Source organism: Chanodichthys erythropterus, chromosome 22 (assembly GCF_024489055.1).
Source record: "Chanodichthys erythropterus isolate Z2021 chromosome 22, ASM2448905v1, whole genome shotgun sequence".
NCBI classification, from domain to species: Eukaryota; Metazoa; Chordata; class Actinopteri; order Cypriniformes; family Xenocyprididae; genus Chanodichthys; species Chanodichthys erythropterus.
Genome location: NC_090242.1, coordinates 1,410,058 through 1,432,127, shown reverse-complemented (window position 1 = coordinate 1,432,127; position 22,070 = coordinate 1,410,058). Strand labels below are relative to the sequence as shown.

At 37.4% G+C, this 22,070-nt stretch overlaps 1 protein-coding gene across 2 annotated transcripts in view; it reads left to right on the top strand.

The window, feature by feature from the left end:
• pof1b (POF1B actin binding protein) overlaps positions 1-17,187 on the top strand; it is a 33,242-nt gene extending 16,055 nt beyond the window's left edge. Inside the window, exons 7-13 of one of the 2 annotated variants that reach the window (XM_067375724.1) lie at positions 5,617-5,730; positions 6,881-7,033; positions 7,454-7,573; positions 11,426-11,554; positions 12,456-12,526; positions 12,654-12,780; positions 14,948-17,187. In XM_067375724.1, the coding sequence (XP_067231825.1) occupies positions 5,617-5,730; positions 6,881-7,033; positions 7,454-7,573; positions 11,426-11,554; positions 12,456-12,526; positions 12,654-12,777 (711 nt within the window). In that variant the 3' untranslated portion in view covers positions 12,778-12,780; positions 14,948-17,187. Of the gene's footprint in view, positions 1-5,616; positions 5,731-6,880; positions 7,034-7,453; positions 7,574-11,425; positions 11,555-12,455; positions 12,527-12,653; positions 12,782-14,947 lie in introns of those variants that run through there. The other variant, XM_067375725.1, reaches the window with a different exon arrangement.
• The last annotated feature ends 4,883 nt before the right edge of the window (positions 17,188-22,070 follow it).

Sequence of the window (22,070 nt, the reverse complement as noted above, 5' to 3'; positions counted from 1 at the left end):
ATTCACCACATGATTCACTGTTAAATCAGCTTTTGTAAACTATGGGGCAGATGGACTCAGGTGCAGACATCACTGCTTGTGGGAGGGCCCCCATCTCATTCTTTGCGGGGGTGCCTCAGAGACTTGTGGTACGCCACTGATCGCCATATTTAATATATATATATATATATATATATATATATATATATATATATATATATATATATATATATATATATATATATATATATATATATATATATATATATATATATATATCTCGAGGTCATATTCAGTAACAAAAACATTGAAACAGAAAGTGAAGTAAGAAGAGAATGTCAAAATAAGGGTCTACAAAACGGAACATAAACCTGACAGTAAGGTGGTAGAGCTATTGTTGTATGTATAATAGTTAGTTCCGATCCTCGAATCTGACTAAACAAGACTTTCTGCTGATATTTCACGAGTATAAGCAGAACTAACGTTACTCATCTCTGCGTGTTTTAGATAGGCTGTCAGTCAGTGCAGTTACATTGTTGTGACACAAGGTGGCGGAAAGGGACTATCTTTGAGTCTTTAAACCGTTCATTCAACTGCACGTTCAAAAACGCAGATTCATTCAAAGAGATGAAATGAAACAAGCTGTTGAAATCAATTTAACGTTGAGCGCCACTTTATAAGGCTCAGCTGACCAGTAATGCTTTGATGCTAAGGCGGAGATTTCGCTATCCTTTGACACGACAACTTTTTTTCACGAATATATGTCTCGGCCTGAAGACCAGACGCAGGTAATCGCACTCGCTCAGTCGATCTCTCTCACATTCACTCTCTGTTTAGGCTTGTTTAGTGCAAATCTACGGAGCCTCTGTACAAATCACCATGGTACACATTATGCTATCATTATTACCTTATTTAATATTTAGTGTATGAAGTGTATAACGAGAAAGTGTAAAACGAGAAAGACATAACCTTTCAAAAAATAGAAAACATGCAAATATCGCAGTTGCTGCGGTTTTTGCATTGTTCTCGGTTGGCTCGTCAAAAGCGCGGTATTACGATATTGTGGTTATCGCGACAGCCCTACCGCTAGGTTTGCTACCCAAACTGACGCGAAACCAGCAAATGTGACAACATAGAGGAATAAAATGTATAAAGGAGTTGAATCTCACTCAACACCAGTGGTGTAGTCGGGGCGATACGCACGCATACGCCGTATGCTTACTTTTTGCTCAGGGCTGTTTGCATATTACGACTTCTAAGGATCAGTATTTGCGTATACCTACTTGTTTTTGCTTCGAAAGTCCATAAAATAATGTCCGGTTATCTTCTCCTTTAACTGTGTGTCCAATGCTGTTGTGTAAACTCGCGATTCTTTGTTGTAATTGGTGCATGAGCACTTCTGTCATTCTACCTTTTCCCGCTCATCATCGGCTAAAAACCAGGCTTCTCAGTGCGTGTTCGCGCTGCAGTGAGAGACTCCGATCAAAGACGCTCGGTGTTTTGAGCGGCGCATTGAGCGCAGTTCTCTCACTGCAGCGGTCTCGGCGTGAGAAATATGGTGGTGAGGAAATAAGACTATTCATTAATTATATAGCCTACATCATGCGTTCAGAGCTTTTATAAGCGCTAAGTTCCCGTACAAACTGAAAAGACCATCAGCGCAAATGAAGCCTTGTTTATTTAATGCATTAGTGCGCGAATCAAAAGCGAAACATACTAGGCTGCTACTATGAATCTTATTAAGCTCCAAAAGTGTGAAAAGATTTCCACGAGCCATCCCGACACTGATGATAAAATGTGCGATCCATTTGAATTCTATTGAGAGTTAAACACTTTATAACGCTATAGAGAAAGTCAAACGTGATCTAGACTGATGGACAAAATGAACAAAAGACTGAAAAGAGGACAACAAATCTTGCCCCAACAATTATTAGGGAGCTTTTTAAACTATTCATGACCCTCCCTTACTAGAATTTATATAGTTTTATAGTAATTATGGTAAATTTGGCTAACTTGTAGAATTTATAACATATTAAGGGAATTCACTAGATTTATATTACATCTGTGACATCTTGTTTCTATAGGCTATGTGTATAGGCTATTTTTCATAACAAATGCTTTTATAATGGAAAATGATAGTTTGACTTCTTATAACACAATGAAGTAGAAAATTCTGTCAAACTGATAAGCTTACATAGTCATAAATAATATAAAACTGAGTTTACAGAGGTTACCGGGGAAACAGCTCTTTTTCTGCTGCTCCATAAGCGCCACCTACTGACAGAGAGTGGTTTAAATTTTCATTCAGCCTGATTACTGTTTTTGTTTGTTTGTGACCACATTTTTATAATGTTAATAAATTAGATTTCGAATAATTGGCTTTTTTAACACCCTTTTGAATAAAATGAAACTTTAATTTCAGATATCACTTTTCACAGTGAATATAATTCCAAAGCAACATGTTTAAATAATAGTCAAACTGTAAAGCATTAAAAATGCCAACCAATTTTAGAATGCACTGTATTTATTTGTTTTTAATGAAGCATGTTACTAGTGAACAACAACATAAAATACAATTACTGTTGTGTTTTTGTATTTTTTGTATTTTTTTTTTTATTTTGTACTTAATATACTAAAGTTTCTTCTTTAGTACTTCTTAAGATAATCTTAAGAACATGTAAGTGTACTCAACTGTGCTATTTTGAAACACCATGAAATATGAACTAAAATGTGCTTTTAATATACTATCTCTGTATTTAAAAAAAATATTTAGTTACCACTTGTAGTGCACTATGGGTTCAAGTGTACTGTAAGTGGTAACCAATTACTGATTTGATGTGAAATCTGTGTTGATTAATTTTCTAATAAACGTTTGCGGTAATTTCCCGCTTTGTAAACGCGAAACCTGCGAGAATTAGTAAAATTATGTGCAATACTCGAGCCAAAATTTAGACCCTGTATGGTATCGATTTAATACCGATTGTTACGTGCTTAAAGTTGTTAAGTGGAATGACCGCAACATTTAAAATGAGATGCAGCTGTTGCGGCGTGGGGAGGAACAAACCAAACAACAAGGGAAGCAATTCATCCGGTATTTATTAACACGGTAGAAATAAGTCAACACAAGTAAGACATAACCTCAATAAAAGTAAGAAAAAAACGAGGATGTCGCCAAAGAAAAGAAATGATCAAAACAAAACAAACTAACTAGCGCCCACGCCCCTAAACTAACTACCAAAAATAAAATGTAAAAACAAAACCGAAAACTTCGGCGTGGCGCCTTAACTAAGCTACACTAAATAAATTAACAAAAATACAAGGAAGGCGAGCACCCATATTAACTAACATTAATTGCTATCTACCAAATCGAGCCGACACGCACTATATTTAACAGTGGTCAGTGAGGTTGATGTTATCTCTGAGCCGTCCGCAGCAAAAGGTTTCATTATCGGTCAACCCTTCGGTTGACAGATAATGACTTCACACCAGATTTCAAATGGGCTCAAACATTTAACACGAGACTTGTATCACTCTCTAACTCCGTCAGCTTAACGATTGCACAGAAACAAACAACCAGGTACTGTCTCAGTGAACCACAGACTAAATAAACAGTTCGCAAACACAAAGGATGGCTGGCTCCGGCTCAACAAGCGTGAGTGAGGTCCAAGCCCAAACGCTCACTGCAGATGGAATGCCGCCGAAGCCTTTTAAATAATCAGCCACCTGCAGATTGGCAGAACGCTGGTTGGGACGTCAGAGCGTCATGACGTCACCAAGATGAGCACCGCTTTACCGTCAACCTAAAACTCAACAGATAGATAAAAAAAAAAAAAAAAAAAAGAGAGAGGGAGGGAAAAACAGAAACAAAATACAAAAACATACGTGGAACGTAACACCGATATACCGGTATTAGATTGTGGTACTGTACCGAAGCCAAAATTGTGGTATCGGCCCATCCCTAGTTAAGAATGACTGAATCTTCTCGGAAGAATGTTGGAGCCATCCCCATCGCAAATCGTACAGTGCTCAGCATAAATGAGTACACCCCCTATGAAAAGTAACATTTTAAACAATATCTCAATGAACACAAAAACCATTTCCAAAATGTTGACAAGACTAAGTTTTATACAACATCTTTTTAACTTATAACATGAAAGTAAGATTAATAATATAACTTCACAGACTGATCGACTCCATGCCACGCCGCATTGCTGCAGTAATTCAGGCAAAAGGAGCCCCAACTAAGTATTGAGTGCTGTACATGCTCATACTTTTCATGTTCACACTTTTCAGTTGGCCAAGATTTCTAAAAATCATTTCCTTGTATTGGTCTTAAGTAATATTCTAATTTTCTGAGATACTGAATTTGGGATTTTCCTTTAGTTGTCCGTTATAATCATCAAAATTAAAAGAAATAAACATTTGAAATATATCAGTCTGTGTGTAATGAATGAATATAATATACAAGTTTCACTTTTTGAATGGAATTAGTGAAATAAATCAACTTTTTGATGATATTCTAATTATATAATAACAATAAAACAGCACCTGTGTTATTAACCTTACTTTCATGTTATAAGTTAAACAGATGTAATATAAAACTTAGTCTTGTCAACATTTTGGAAATTGTTTTTGTGTTCATTGAGATATTGTTTAAAATGTTACTTTTCAAAGGGGGTGTACTCATTTACGCTGAGCACTGTAAATATTCAACATGTTGTATTTAAATCCTGATGTGTGGGGCAACCCAGAGGACAAACTCGTGCACGCTCTGGAGATTATCACTTGAAACGAAACAATATCCAATCAGAAAGTGAGCTGACAGAAGATGGAAGCATAAGAAACACAGTCATGGCGCAGCACAAAGCAAAGACCATGTTCCCACTGTCTCCACAACTTAACCAAACCCTTTTTTTTTTTTTCCGCCGTGAATTTTCTGTCAAAATCATTTCAAACACTATCATCGCAATTTCTTCCTGCCTATCTGCCATGTGTATTCTGAAGTCTCGAGAGATTTTGTGAGATTTCCTGTGTTCACAGTCGGAACTCTGGTTGAAAATCTGTTTGTGTGTGGTGTGCTGTCTTTGTCACATCACAGCATACCACACATTATAGGAGCAAAACGGTTTAATCTAGGATTTTTTTGTCATCATGTTTGTAGTCTCTAACATTTTGAAAATCTTGTAAGATTTTAAAAATCTTTTAGTGTGTACCCATCATTAACCATATTGCAGTTTCAGTTTAATTTGATAATTTGCGCAGCCCTAGTTAGTGACCACTGAACTATATATTTGATAATTGTCCTTGGCAGCCTTTCTTCTTACAAAATTTTTAACATAAAATGTAAGCACTTAAATCATTATTTTATTTAATAATTAGCTCTTAAGGTGTGATTATGTACAGTCAAATGGTCATTATTGCAAAAAAAAAGTTTTATCAGACAAGGTGATAAGTCACCGTTTTGTAGTTTGTTGTTTGTTGTAAATATCAGCCTGTCTGTTAGCATATATTTTGAGTAGCTTCTACAGTATTTCTCCCTTTTACAAATCTATAGGCCCATTTTTTTTTTTTTTTACTACCCTAACCATGCACAATTATATGGTTAGTTGCATCTAGATTTACTGTGTGCGTTTGCAGCGTCTGGAGAGTGAGAAGGAGGAGCTGGAGAGAGATCTAAGCTTTAAGGCAGATCAGGCTCTGCAATATGACAGACTACTGGAGACCGTACGTGAGCACAACAGACAACTGCAGGTACCACTTCACTTCATAATCCTTCATCACTCCTGCCAATAATGCAACACCAATAAAACTACCATTATATAATAATTGAAGACAGTTAATGGATTAAGTAGTCATTTTAAAGGGGTCATGATGTGAGAAATCAAATTTGCCTTAATTTATTTTTTACATATAAGAGGTATTTCTACCATTAAAACATCCTGCAAGTTTCATAGCTTAAATTGTCCTCCTCATTATAAACAAAGCATTTATTTAATCAAGCTCCAAAAACAGCTTGTTTAAATATTGTGGGATCTAGAGTTCGGTACTTCGGTACCACATCGGTACTGAAATTTTAAAAATATAATGCTTTGAGGGCTGATGAGTGGATTCGTAAACACCTCTGTTTCGCCATTGTGTTCATGGCTTCAATGATCAATGCTTCAAAAACTTTGTAAATAGTCATCATTGACGCTCTTCACCGAGTGCTTACACAGATACACACGGGAACACTAGTCCGCTGATAGATGCCTGCTTTCAAATGCTTCCGCTTTAAAATCAAACACTTCCATGCATTTTCAAATGTTCCTGTGTGTTGATCATTGTAGCCAATCACAGACATATCCAACGCGTCAACACAATGGCTAATCAGAGGTGTTTACGAATCCGCTCAACAGCGCTCAAAGCATTACATTTTTTAAATTTCAGTACCGATTGGTGCCGAAGTCGGTACTTTTGAAAACCCTAGTTTAATCTGTGACGTCACATACACTTGCAAATCCCTGCCTCCAGAGCAAGACATCGACAAATAGTTTTACGTCATCGCGCAATAGGCCCCGCCCACTGGCATTCAGTTGCTTAACGGCTGACATTTGCCTACACTGGGTGCGACTGTTGCGTCTCATCAAAATCGAGTATTACATCGCATTATAATCACTGAAACTGTCTACACTGTATACTGTAAACAGTGGCTGTTTACTGACAAGCCTTAAAGGAGCCGCCCCTTAAAAATGGATCATTTCAGACAGAAGGTTAGAATGAATGTTTAAAAATAATAATTTTCCACACTATTTGCTTTTTTGTGCAAAAAAACTTGTCATGACCCCTTTAATGATGATAACTAACAACCTGTGCATGTTGTTCGATATCCATCTCAGAACTTCATGTCCTTTTTTTCTCTCAGGCAGCTGTGAAGGAAAGTAACAACGCTCAACGTACTCTAGAAAGTCAGCTAATGACCTTTCAGAGCAAAGACCCCAGCAAAGACTTCCGTATCAAAGAACTGGAGGGCAGCAAAAGAGCCCTGGAGCAGGAGAATGAGCTACTCAGGAAGAAGGTGGGCAAACCTCGGGATCTTCATCAAAATTCAATGTAATCTGTATTTCAATTGCACATGTTCAATAAATTACCAAAATCAATCAGCTTTGCTAATGCAAATATTTACTATAATATTGAATTATACTCACTTACAGCGTATTAAATTAAACAAAAAAGCTGTTTTTGTAACATTTTAATATATATATTTTATTATTATTTAAATATAATATGTGTGCAGTGAAGTGTGCCTTGAAATCAGCACAAAAGAAACATGGTTCATGGACCTTTAAACTCCTCACTCAATTCACACTGCAAACTCACATCTCAGTATAATCTACTTTGTAGACTGTGGCTAGTCCAATCTAACTATAAATGTTATAATATTATGTTTCAGTATTTACTGTTTATGTTTGTGCATTTATGGGTATCGCTTCTGCAGTTGGCAGGGCAGTGCAGTAGTTCCACCATCCAAATCAAAACACAGGAGCTGTCTAGAGAGTACGAACAGATGCTGAATGATCTACGGGAAGAGAAGGACAAGGAACTCAAGAACCTGCGGGTAAATAAATAATCAAGTATATAGGGAAGAAACAAAAAATGCAAAGGAGTTGATGATATTTGTACTCAATGTACAGGTGAATTTCAGACACATGGATTCAAGAACTGGAAAGTATGTGAAAACAAACTTAGGTGCATAACAAACATAGGAAAGCAGGAAAAATCAGACAAAAGCATTTTGAGTGCATGGATTGTGATCACGCACAGCAGCCCTGTATGATGAATGCCTGAGAAGCATGGAGATATTTAACTAGCTCAATATCAGGGAAATTCAGTAATGCTTGGCTCAGTATTGAGCCACATCAAATTATTTAATCAAAGTTCCAACGAATAATGGCTAATAAAATAGTTTATAAGCACAGTAGTGTTTATGCAGTAGTGCTTTGTTTACAGATTAACAGGGGTAACCACTATATTTCTGCTGTTCCATAAGTGGCGTCTACTTTCAGAGGCTGAATTTGTGATTTCATTCAGCGGGTCTCTTATTTTTGTTCAGACCAATATGAAGATCGAAATATATTTTTATACAGCTTACACACAGTGTTGTAAATTGGATTGATAAGAAGCTAATGTGCTTTCAAAAAATTTAGAATAATAAGTTATATATATATATAAATATTCTAGATATCAGTCCAGTCCAAAAGTTTGGAACCACTAAGATTTTTAATGTTTTTAAAAGAAGTTTCGTCTGCTCACCAAGGCTACATTTATTTAATTACAAATACAGTAAAAACAATAATATTGTGAAATATTATTACAATTTAAAATAACTGTTTGCTATTTGAATATATTTCACAAAGTAATTTATTCCTGTGATGGCAATGCTGAATTTTCAGCATCATTACTCCAATCTTCAGTGTCACATGATCCTTCAGAAATCATTTTAATATGCTGATCTGCTGCTCAAGAAACATTTAATGTGTACAATTGTACAAAATATTTGTGTACAATATTTTTTTTTCAGGATTATTTGATGAATAGAAAGTTCAAAAGAACAGTGTTTATCTGAAATCTAATCTTTTGTAACATTATAAATGTCTTTACTGCCACTTTTGATTGATTTAATGCATCCTTGTGAATAAAAGTATTCATTTCTTGAATTTCTTTTCAAAAAAATAAAAATAAAAATTCTTACTGACCCCAAACTTTTGAACGGTAGTGTATAATGCTACAGAAGCTTGTTATTTCAGATAAATGCTGTTCTTTTGAACTTTCTATTCATCAAGGAATCCTGAAAAAAAAGAAGTACACAACTGTTTTCAACATTGAAAATAATCATAAATGTTTATTGAGCAGCAAATCAGCATATTAGCATGATTTCTGAAGGATCGTGTGACACTGAATACTGGAGTAACGATCATATTTTAAATTAATATGTATAATCATTTATAATTTCAAGATCTTGACCAAAATTGAAATAACACCACAACATTTATTTCCATCAAAAGGCACAAAATGTTTTGGTCAAGATCTTCTATTGAAAATGCAAGAGTCGATCACTCTGTAAAGTCTACTCCAGCACATCCCAAAGACTTTCAATGAATTTAAGGTCTGGACTCAATTAAGGTGGCAATTCATGTATGAAAATGATTCATCATGCTCTCTCCCACCTAGTTTTGGCAAAAATATCGATATTTCGATATGTATCGATACTGAAATATCTGAAAAGATACCAGTACTCCTTTCTGCAGTAATTTACATCAATACCAGCTGCATGTTCTTGTTCTCCTCTGTGACAGCGAGTTGACACGCGCCTGCCTCCTCTCATCAAGTCATCTCATTTACTCCGGTTAAATAGTGTTGGTGTGACCGTGTCTGAATTTAGGCGCAGGATTGCTCATTCTACTCATTCCCGCAGATTTCGCACTCACATCTGAAGTGCACACATAACATAGGCCTAATATAGGGTTGGCTGATATGACCAAAATCTTATATCACGAAATGTGTAATTGTATATCACGATAACGATATACATCACAATATAGTTATTTTTGCTTTAAATAAGATTTTTATGATATCAAAATTTTTCATACCACTGAAATTTCAGAATTCTTATCACCAATTTCAATTTCATTTAAAAAATTAATACTAGCATAAAAAACTCTCACGCTTACTGAAGACAAATAAATAATGATAAAGAAATAGCAAAGAAAACACTACAATAGAACAAAGACAGACGAAATAGACCTACCTGAAAAAAAAAAACTTAAAGCACTAGAAATACATAAAATTTAAAAAGTAATCAAAGGTATAAAAAAACAGTGCATAGTCTTTACTGTGTAAATTAAATATACATTTATTCTTATTAAAGTAAAAAAAAAGCAAGCAGTGAGAGATTTTCTCTTTTTTGTTGTTTGAGTAGCATTAATAATACTTAAAAACTCAAGCCTTGTCTTTCTCAACTGTACCCTCACTTAAGACATAAATGGCTCTGTTTACTTGCAAATACATGGTCACTTTGACACATTGGGCTTTAACGGTTAAATACACATACCTATAAGGCTTCATGCGGATTCATGTTGGCGTCTCTCAGACATCGCTGAGAAACAGTCACTCAGAGAGTTCATGCATATGCTGAAATTAGTTGTCTTTCGCTGCTAATTGCGCTTCAACGGTTTAAAACCGCCTTCTGAGAAAAGAGGGCTCTGCGGAACAAAAGTGGGTGTTTCTACATTTGTGGGTGTTTTCAAACTGGTGGGTGTTTATAACTCATGCAATGAAAATGATCCCCTTCACCCTACCCCACCCCTGAACCCTACCCACACTCTGACGTGGGCAAATCAGGTAACGCTCTCAAAAACGCCTCTCTGTTTATGGCCTCACCCACTGATCTGGTAACTCCTATTACTGTCCTACAGAGACCTATACTTGTCAGTCTGAGAGAGGCAGGTTTCTTTACTTTACTTTGGTAGTGTGCTAGTCAGCACGAGCGCTGCACCGAGTTCCTTTTCAGGATATATTGTGCTTATAACTCATTTAAACATCAAGCACATCCCGCTCTTTATATTCTCATTCATGCATTTCATCACTCTGAAGTGTCATTAGTGCAATATATTTACATACTGCGATATATACGATATAGCAAAGTCTCTAACGATAGACATTTTATTTCCAGCCCTAGCCTAATACATGATAAAACCGTGCACATAATAAAACCGACTTAGCTATTATTGGTCAAACACAGTTAAAAACATTACCCATCTTGGTGAACGAAAAACATAGTCGTAAGCAATCCAGGAAGAATGTGTAACAGTAACAGTATTTTGGGTGCATGTGTGCGTCACATCTTAAAGGGGCAGCAGCCTAATAAACATGCCACTCTCTATGTTGTTGACATTAATCAAACAACAAAAGACATAGAGAAAATCACTTACTGCTCTTGACTGATTTAATTGATTTGCCTGTATTTATACAATGAAGATTATCCAATGTTACTTTAAATTTGATTACTTGATTTCCTAGACTTATAGATGGACAAAAAAATAAATAATATTAAAAATATCTATATGACAGTATATGCTTTGTTTTTCCCTGTGGTATCGATAACGGTATCGAATATTGATACTTTTCAAGGTATCGTTTCGAAGTTACAACACTAGACAACACTACTCCCAACCATTCTTTCACAATTTGAACCTGATGAATTTTGGCTTTGTCATCCTGGAATATGGCCATGATACGTCTTCCTGAAGTTCCTACATGGTTGTTTAAGAAATGAAAAACTACACACTCCATAAATTAGGGTTCAAAGAACTGTTCCCAAACATATAACATGCTAGAAACATAATCAATTAGTCCAATTAGTAGTATCAATTATAATCATCTAGTCAGAACTATCTATTTCTTTTTTTAGACTCAGCTTATAAAAATCCAGACCGAGCGCACCATAACACACACCACTGACAGCACCTTGGAACTGCGCATCACTGAGCTCCTGTCCAAACTGGAGCAACGTGAAAGCGTCATCAGACACCAGGAGGAGGTACGTCAACATACACCCTCATAGAGACAAAATGCTCTGACAGTGTTGTGTCAGAAACCTGCTGGAAAAACATAAAGCTCAATGAGTGGAGGAAGTCCCTATTTTTGAACTTTTATGCCTTTGTTAGTAAAAAAGGACAGTGTAGACGAGATGGGAAACAACAGGGAGGAGAGAGAGGGGCACAGGACAGGGAAAGGCCCTTGAGCCGTGACGCAAACTCAGGTCACCTGAGGCACATCTGCACTATATGTGCACTATATATAGTGCTGCCCACAAGGCTATTGCTCCGACAGGTGGTACATTTTTATGCCTTTTAATTTTTATCATGCCCTCTATGTAATATATATGCTGTCTGTCATTCTAGAAATGCCTCAGCAGCAATTTTAAGGTAAACCTGACTTAACTCAGGATCAACAGAATTACAGTTAATCTAGGTTTACTGTAAAACTAAAACATGGGAAACAATGTGTTAAATGTGACATTTTAAACTAGGGTTTAAAATATCATAGAATTAAATCAAGGTACAGTTGAAGTAGCAGATAAACCTTGATTTAATCCAGGTTAAAGATTATTTCAGTCGTTCATTCTGTACGCATTTCTTTTTTGTTAAATATGTTTGTTGGAAAAATAGATATTTAGTAATATGAATTATTTCAGAAGGCAGTATTGACATATTCAAGGAAAACAACATCTGTTTCTAAACGAATCACTGAAGGAGTGCATGGTTCTAATTATAAGGAGCGGCAATTGTCATCATAGTTGACATTCTTTCATTTCTTCCATCACTGCGTTACCTCAGCCTCATTACCCCTGAGGAATGTGAATTCATAGTACAATCTGACTGACAGATACCTCTCCACTTTTCTACTGGAGTACTTCATTCTGACCTTTGCATTCTCAGGAGATCAAGCGACTCAAACAGCAGAAGGTTGACAACTCCAGCAGTACGACGAGGACTGTTGTTACCAAGAGGTGTGTATGTGTGTGTGTGTTTTGTTTTTATTGCTTATGAATAGTCTGAATACCATGTGAAAAGTAAATTGCTAAATTGCCATTCAGTCTTAATGGTCATTGGAAACTCTTTCTTATCATGGAACAGATACATGAACCAGTACCCTATACTGGGTCTGCTGAGTGACGATTACCAGTACACACCACCCATTAAAGAGGACAGGACCGTCGTCATTGAGAGAACAGGAGAGGTCACCACACGACTAATCTAGATTGTAAGACTTGAAATTGTTTGGAATGGGAGGCATTTCTCCAGTTTTAGTGTAGAAATGGCTTTTTACCATGGTCTCTTAAAAGGGGTCATGTAAATTATTAAATGTTCTATGATATTTTGAAGCTTTTAGAAAAGAAGGGCATTTACATAGAGGTCTTAAAGGTACAGCAGCCAAAAAAAAAATACTAATGCTCATGGAAAGCTAAATTTTGAGTTTATTGGATAATTTATTATATTTAATATTACATACATACTACAATTTAAAAAGTTTGGGTCAGTAAGTTTGTTTTTTTTTTGTTTTTTGTTTTTATTGATACTTTATTTGGAAAAGATGCATTAAATTGATCAAAAATGACAGTAAAGACATGTATAATGTCAAATAAATGCTGTTCTTTTGAACTTTCTATTTATCAAAGTGTGGGGGGGAACACTTTTTACTCTTCATTAATCAGCACAACCATTTTCAACTAATAATAATACAGAATATTTGCATTCTGTTCCGACGCTCACATTCACATTGTAGGTGCTTTCAGCGGTGGACAGGGGTCACCATAAGCACTCTGACTGGTCTGCTGCCAATATCCATAACCATCAGTTTTGTTTGACTTGTGCCACAATATACCTTCTGTTGACTCGGACAGTATAGCCTTCATTGCTATCATGCATCGACGGCTGTTGGTAAATTCTCACCACTGCTGACCGGGAGCAACCCAAAAGCCTTGTTGTTTCAGAGATACTCTGAACCTGTCACCTTGTCATAACATTTTGGCCCTTGTCAAAGTCGCTCAAATTTTTATTCCTGCACATTTCCCCTGCATCCAATATGTTGATTACGAGAACTGGTTGTTTACTTGACCGATATGTGGCCGATATTCACTTTCACCTGTGACTGGTCACAGGTGTATATATATATATATATATATATATATATATATATATATATATATATATATATATATATATATATATATATATATATATATATATATATATATATATATATATATATATATATATATATATATATATATATACAGCTATGGAAAAAATTAAGAGACCACTCCAAGTTCAGAAATCAATGTTAAGTGGTCTCTTAATTTTTTCCATAGCTGTATATAATATATGTAATTTATTTTAAATTGTAAATGTAATCGTAATATGTAATCATATTATTTCAAATTGTATACATTCTTTCAAAAAACATAAAATTGTACCAACCTCAAACTTTCCAGCAGTAGTAGGATATGTGAAAGTGGTATATGAAGACAATGTTTGCTTTAGTTGCACTAGAAGTTTCACATAATTACCATAATTTCTCACCTTGTCGAGAGTATTTATCTTAAGCATGTGTTTGTCTGAGAACAGAACACTGAAGTACACTGTTCAGTAATTAATAATAGATCGCTCCCTGGCGTAGAGGGCCAATGCTAAATTCTTCCTTCTGGCATAAATGAATGATGTCATTGTATTCACTTTTTGCCAGTGACCTCATTATTTTATACACAATAAAAGATGAAAAACAAAATGATGCAATAAAGCAGAATGCATATTTAATAACATTTCTGCTTAGACAAAGAATTGCCAGTAAGCACCACAAAGAGCACAGAAAACAGAGGTGCTGTGTTCTTGCACCAGTTATAATATACTGTATGTTGCAGCATTTGAGCTCTATACAGCCTAGTGAATGTTTACATCGACACCAGCAGTGCCAGAACATATTAACAAAAGTTGAGTTGTGTTGAGTTGACAAATTTTGTAGTCATATTTTCAGAATGGATGAACCAATTTTTCAAAGTCTCATCACTGGGCGTACTTTCTGGGAAGGAAGCCAGCGTGTCTCTTATCCATTGAGTGTCCTACAAAGAATTTTGTTACTACAAAGAATGGTCAGAGCGGTTTGGCAGAAACATTTTATCACTCAGAAACTGTAGTAAAACTATACTATCACAACTACTTGAAATCTGAAAAACTGCTAAGCATTCTAAAGCTGTAATGAAAACTGACAGGGAAATTCCCAGAATTAGATAAGATAGTTATCAGGTAGTTAGTGAATATAAAATATGTTTTCCCGCTAAAATACAGCATGCAAAATTAGACTAAACTGTCTGATGAATTTGTTCCTGTGTTCTGTTATTATCAATCCTTAAACAACTGTTTCTTTCTGACAGGAATAAACAGGAAGAAGAAGATTTAGAGGCCTCTGCGTTTTCTCCGTCCAAATTTCATTCCCTCCCTCTCTTCCTGCATGCCACCCTCTTCCCAGTGGCTCCTATTGGTGACGGTGGTGCTGACTTAGTGTTTAGGCTTTAGAAGTGGATAATGCCGTATGGAGTATGAGCCAAGAAAAGCATTTAATGACACAAAATCTTCCGGAAACATCTTGTTTATTACGATATAGCATGACTATTGATATTTGTGTGTCATCTCTTCATATGATGCACCACAACCTCTAGTCACCACTACTGTAAGGATGTAAATATTTGGAGAGAAATGACTTGCAAGTATCATAAACCTTGACTGGAATGAAAGTTAAGCATTGTCAGTAATGTAAAAGGTGATTGCTGGTTTTCTTATTCATTTAGGTACATTAATTATGCTAATTTTATTATGTTTTTTATTCTTATGTCACAGAGGTGATGCTCTATATAGAAAAATAATGCATAAGGTAATAGTGGTCGACCAATACATGTTTTTCAATGGCCCACGCAGGTATCTGGAGAGCAGGATGACCCACTAAATACAAAAAGTTTGGAGTCGGTAGCATTTTCTAATGTTTCTGAAAGAAGGCTCAACAAGGCTGCAAAGCATATTTGATCAAACGACATTAAAACATTGTGAAATATTATTACTTGTTGAAAGGGCTGTTTTCTATTTGAATATATTTTAAATGTAATTTATTCCTGTGATGGTAAAGCTGTATTTTTAGAATCATTACTCCAGTCTTCAGTGTCACATGATTCTTCATAAATCATTCTAATATGCTGATTCGCTGCTCATGAAACATTTATTACCAATGTTGAAAACAGTTGTTCTGCTTAATATCGTTGTGGATACTTTTTTCAGGACTCATTGGTGAATACAAAAGTCACTATTTTATTTGATATTTTTCTTGTAACAATGTAAAATGTTTTACTTTCTTTTGATCAATTTAATGCATCCTTGCTGAATAAAAGTCTAAATAAAAATTTGACTGACCCAAAACTTTTTAATGGTAGTTTACATAGAAAATGTACACAAGAAACACAAAAATGTAAAAAAATAAATAAATTAAATAAAAGTAAAAAAAATAAGAAAAATATTTTTTAAATATTTTTTATTTATCTGTTTACAAAGCTGTTGGATATTGTAACTAACACAAGGGGGCGCCAACACAGTTATCAACCGATGGCAGATATGTTTTTTACAATCACTAGGACCCATTTCTCAATACTTGGGTGACTTTTTCAAAACTCTTCACACAGTGATCACAACATCAGTCTATGGGGCTAAACTGTGGATCATTCATCACTGCTTTGGCACAAAATGCATTCAGTGACTACATCTTTCAAATTACATGAATTCTTTTCTCACACAATTACTGCCTAAACTCCTGTACCTGGCCAATTTGCACATACTCTTTTCAAAACTGTTAAACTTAAGTCCAAACTTTAGCATAATACAAAATTGAATATTGAATATTGTGAAAATTGATTTTTATATATATGTGGAAGAATGAGTTGATTTGAGACCCTCACATGTATGAAGTGTTTTGGTAGTTTTAGTGCATTTTAAATGTAAAATCAACTGCTGTTGCCAAGTTGAAAGTTGGTTAGGAGAACTGCGTGAAGAGTTTTTAAAAAAACGTTAGTATTGAGAAATGTATCATGATTGTGAAAAACTAGCTCTTGGTAGACCACTTATATGTAATGAAAGCTGGTGATGGGTTTTACTGCTTTAAAGTGATTGATAGCACATGGGGTAACTGATTGGTGTAAGATATCTAAATTCTAACAGCTATATGTAATTTTTTTTTTTTTTTTTAATCTGTCAAATGGTCAATTTTAGCCTATGTAAACATTGGTTGTTTTAAATAAAGTTAAACATAAAAACCTCCGTAAACATTTCTGTTTTTATAGTCTGAAACTACTGGGATGTTTTGTCATGGTATATATTGAATCTATTTCTAGAGAATCTGCCTGTGTTTTTACACATGAAAGGACATTTTTTTGGATGTGACTACAGAAATTCTCTTGAACTGTAAAGAAAATGATCTTTGATGTTAAATGCATCTTTTTTTTCCATTTGAAATGTGCCCTTTCAAATTAAACTTCACATTCAAATTAAACTTCACAGGCATCTACAGCATGTATCTCTTTTGGATGAAACTCTACATCTTGTAAATGTTTGTGCTTGAAATAAAGAATATTGTGACCTCTTGACATCTAAAGGTGTTTATTTCTCTTATTTTTTTTTTCTCAAATATTTGATTGTCATTTTAATTCATTATTAATTGCTTTGTTTTCTTTTATTTTGTTACAATAATGGTTTCAACGTTGTTTTCTGTCTGTTCCAGTTATTTTAGTGTCATAAAATAACCCTGGTATGAATTGCATAAAAATAAAGTCCAGAAATTACTAGTCCTTTTACCAGAGGGCGCTAAAAAACAACTTTTCCTTTCTATCACAGAACAGCTATTACAGTAACATCCCCTCCATCTACACATTGAGGTCATTATATCTGAAAGGGCTTGAATGCCATTTTGGTTCATTCATATCTTTGATACAATGGAGAAATTAATGTATTTCCCTCTTAAATGCTACCTATGATAATCCTAAAGTTAATTTTAGAATGCAAATGTTGCCACACGGTGCAAAGTTTGCAAAGAGATGCAGTAACTGATAATGACATAATCAGAGATAAAAATAGACCCTAAAGTCCACCATTAAATGTCCAGCCCAATGCCTGGTGTCCCACAACACCTACAAAGATTTTAAGAACAGATATCACCCCAGACTAATGACATTTCCCCCTTCACTCGTTTTCTTGCTCTCTTTTTGTCTCCAGTTGATCCCACAGCCCTGCTGTGCTGTACAGTGCAGTGGGAGAGCAGGGCCAGTAATGCAAAGGCATTGATTATGGCTGATAATTCAGAGCTTTGATGTGGATAATGCAGCCCATCTCTTCCTGCACTGGCCGTTCACTCCCAGCCCCTGGGGCCACAGAGGATATTGGGTTTACAGACACTGCTCAGTCTCTCTCTCTCTCTACAGTATATCACTCAGTCCATCTCTCGTGCACATTTTTATGTGCTTTGGCAAATTACAGTATTTCATTAAACAGCTTTGCATTAATTTATAAAACTGAATTTATTTATATTTATTAACTAATAATCTGATGATTGGTGAGGAGTTACAGGGCTCGAAATTAACTTTTTTACTTGGTAGCACTGGTGCTCCCAACTTGAAAAAGTTAGGAGCACCAACAAAAATTTAGGAGAACGACAACTAATATTTGTGTAGGTATATATATATATATGGCTTGACATTAAGTCTTATCATTTACTTGCTAGGGAAAAAAATTGATTTTTGTGTTGTAAATATAATTTACTCTGAAGCAATATTCTCATCAGTTTTTGTCAGCTTTGACATATTTAAATCTGCATATTTGTGATATTTACCCCAAGGGCGTTTTTTTTTTTTACCTTTATAAAGGGCTTTTTTTAATCTTATTAAATGTATGGTTTATCTTTCATTTTAAATTCCTAAATTTGATCAATAAATTCTAGAATAATTAGACTGTAATGAGTCGTCACTCAGGCTAGGATCCATTTGCATGCTTTTATTAGATAATAGCGTAGTAAAACAGGCAAGGTCAAACAGGGGCAAATAGGTATAACGGGACAGGCAGGATCATGGTCAGTAAACAGGCAATGGATCAGGGCAGGCAGATATCACTCACAGATCAGGATACAAAGCACAGGTCAGAGGTAGGCAGCAGAGAATCGTAAATCGTAACACAGGATCAGCAACAGACAGACAGAAAGATAGCGCTCAGAAATGTACACCGGGGCAATACAAGACTTTGCAATGAGATGATGTGCATGAGAGTCTTTTATAGTCCGGATAATGGGTTTCAGCTGTGTGTGATGATTGGTCCAAGATACGGGTTGATGGGAAATGTAGTGTATGTGTGTATGTGTCAATATTCGGGCGAGGGCTCCCTCCGATGGTCAGAGGAGGGAACCACAGAGTTCGTCTCTGTGACAGAGCCCCCCCCCCTGCGAGCGTCTCCTGGTGCGAGGAGGTAACTGATGCCGAGGTCTCCCACGTAGTCGAGGGGCTGGTCTCTCAGGATGGTTTACGTGAAACTCTTCCACGAGGTTGGGGTCTAGGATATCATCCGCGTTAACCCATGAGCGCTCCTCTGGACCATACCCCTCCCAATCGACCAGATAATGGAGAACTCTTCCTCGACGCCTGGAGTCCAGCAGTTCACAGACCCGATAAGCCTCCTCACCTTCCACCATGATGGGTAGGGGGCCCTGGTCACTGGACACCTCCTCCCCCTCCTCGCTGGGACCATCGGCAGGCTTGAGCAGTGAGACATGGAATGTGGGAGAAATATGAAAGTGATTAGGCAATGCAAGACGGAATGATACTGGTGTGATTTGTCATGTGATTTGAAATGGGCCAACATACCTTGGACTTAATTTCTTGCAGGGAAGTTTGAGACGTAAATATTGGGTGGAGAGCCATACCCATTGGCCGGGATGATACTCAGGACCCGGACGGCGGTGACGGTCAGCTTGTTCTCTCAGACGGCGTACAGCATACTGTAGGCGAGTATGAGCTCTATTCCAGGTGGCTTCACTCCGATTCATCCAGTCGTTGACAGCAGGTACGTTGGTAGGTTCTCCAGACCAAGGAAATAGCGGAGGCTGGAACCCCAGGATACACTGCAATGGAGTTAATCGGGTTGCTGGTTTGCAAATAGAATTCTGCGCATACTCTGCCCACAGTAGGTATCAGGTCATTTTGTTTAAAATCGCAGTATGAGTGGAGGAATCGGGTGAGTTCTTGGTTCAGATGTTCTATTTGACAGTAGACTGTGGATGGTAGCTGGAGGTGAGACTGACATTGATATTCAACGCTTGACAGAAGGCTGACCTTCTAGAGACGTGAGGTAAACTGGGGACCACGGTCGGACATTATATCCTCTGGTAAGCCGTATATGCGGAAAACCCAGTGAGTATGGTAGTGTGGCCGTTGGATACTGGGAGGTCGGTGACGAAGTCAATTGCTATGTGAGACCAGGGGCGTTGAGGTAGAGGTAATGGTTGCAGGAGACCAGCAGGTAATTGATGCGAGGGATTGTTCATATTACAGGTATGACATAGTTTCACAAATTGTCCTTGGGTAATGATGGCCACCAGAAGCGGTTCTGCAGGAGATGTATGGTTGCAGTGATACCAGGATGGCCAGATGAAGGTGAGTTGTGAACCATTTTCAGAATGCGGCTGCGGAAGTTCTCTGGAACGAAGACTTTGTCAGGTGGGCAGTCAGACAGGATTTTGTTTTGAGCATTGGCTTGCTCCAGCTCAGTCATAATATCCCACTGTATGGGTGCAATGACAAGAGAGGCAGGTAATACAGTCTCAGGATTTTGTGTTGTGAGCTCACCTTCGAACTGACAGGATAGAGTGTCCGCTTTGACATTCTTAGAGCCTGGTCGATAGGTGACTGTAAAGTGGAAATGAGAGAAGAATAGAGACCAGCGAGCTTGGCGGGGGTTGAGTCTTTTAGCAGTCTGTAAGTACTTGAGGTTCTTGTGATCTGTAAGTACCACAAATTTGATGCATGGCCCCCTCAAACCAATGGCGTCACTCCCCAAACGCAGTTTTCATGGCCAGCAACTCCTGCTGCCGTGAGTTTCCTAGAATGGTAAGCACATGGGTAAAGTTTAGGTGGGTTACCTTTCCTTTGAGAGAGTACTGCCCCAAGACTGGTACTGGATGCATCAACTTCGACGGTGAACGGGAGTGACGGATTGGGATGATGCAGGATGGGGGATGTGGTGAAGCGTTCTTTGAGTTGTTGGAAGGCCTGAATGGCGGTAGGAGTCCATCTGAGCTGATTGTGCCCCTTCTTTACCATGCTTGTGAGGGGGCAGGCTATGGAACTGAAGTTATGAATGAATCGTCCATAGAAATTTGAGAATCCCAGGAAACGCTGCAGCTCCTTGAGGGTATTGGATTGTGGCCAGTTGAGAATGGTGGTAATGTTCTTGCCCACGAAGAAGAAGCCAGCTGACGCCGGTGATGTGGAAGGATGTATGAAACCGTTTGCCAGTTCCTCTTCGATGTACGTTTTCATAGCCTCTGACTCCAGGTTGTGACTCCAGGTTGTGAAGATGGGGCCTTTAGGAGGAGAGATCAATTGCACAATCATAAGGACAGTGAGGAGGTAGCTGAGAAGCACGCACCTTGCTGAAGGCTATGGCCAAATCGTGATATTTGCTGGGTAAGTTGAAATCGGGAGTGGATTCGGTGGATTCAGCGGCCTGGATCGCTCTGACAGGTAGGGGGGATGAATGAAACAGACATTTGGACTGACAACGTTCGTTCCAGTGTGTAACCATGGCAGAACTAGGATGATGGAAGAGGTTGAAGTGGGTAGAATGTGCAATTGAATAGTCTCTGTATGTTATATACTGGTTTGCATGGTGAGTTGTTGGGTTATGGCGTTAACATGTCCGGAGCCCAGCAGCCGGCCGTTCTACGCCCCTGTGTCAGGTCCATCAAGCAATCACCAGCTCCTTTTCCATCACTAGGGTGATCAAAAACCTCTCTAAACTTCTACATGAAGTACTCAAATGAAGGAAAGGCAGCCCCAACATCTCTCCAAACAGCAATAATCCACTCCAGCGCTCTCCCAGTGAACAATGAACAGACGAATGTGATCTTCCCTGCTTCGGTGGTGTACATTGCAGGTTGCTGACTAATGAAAAGGGAGCATTGAAATGAAGCCCTTACATTTTGTGGGATCGCGGTCGAATTTCTCTGGCAGTGAGAGGCGTGGATTCCCCAGTGACGGCGTTCCTGCTGCGTGGGTAATGGCAGCTGCAGCGGTGTTTGTAGACCTTGCAGCGCCTTTACCAGTTCCTCCGTGAGTGTTGTGAGACGGTTGAGCTGGTGTTGGTGTGCAGCAAGCTGGCTGGCTTGGGCTGACATGGTCGCACACAGGTGAGAGAAAGCAGCTGGATCTTGTGCTGGCGAAGTCTTCTGTAATGAATTGTCACTCAGGCTAGGATCCA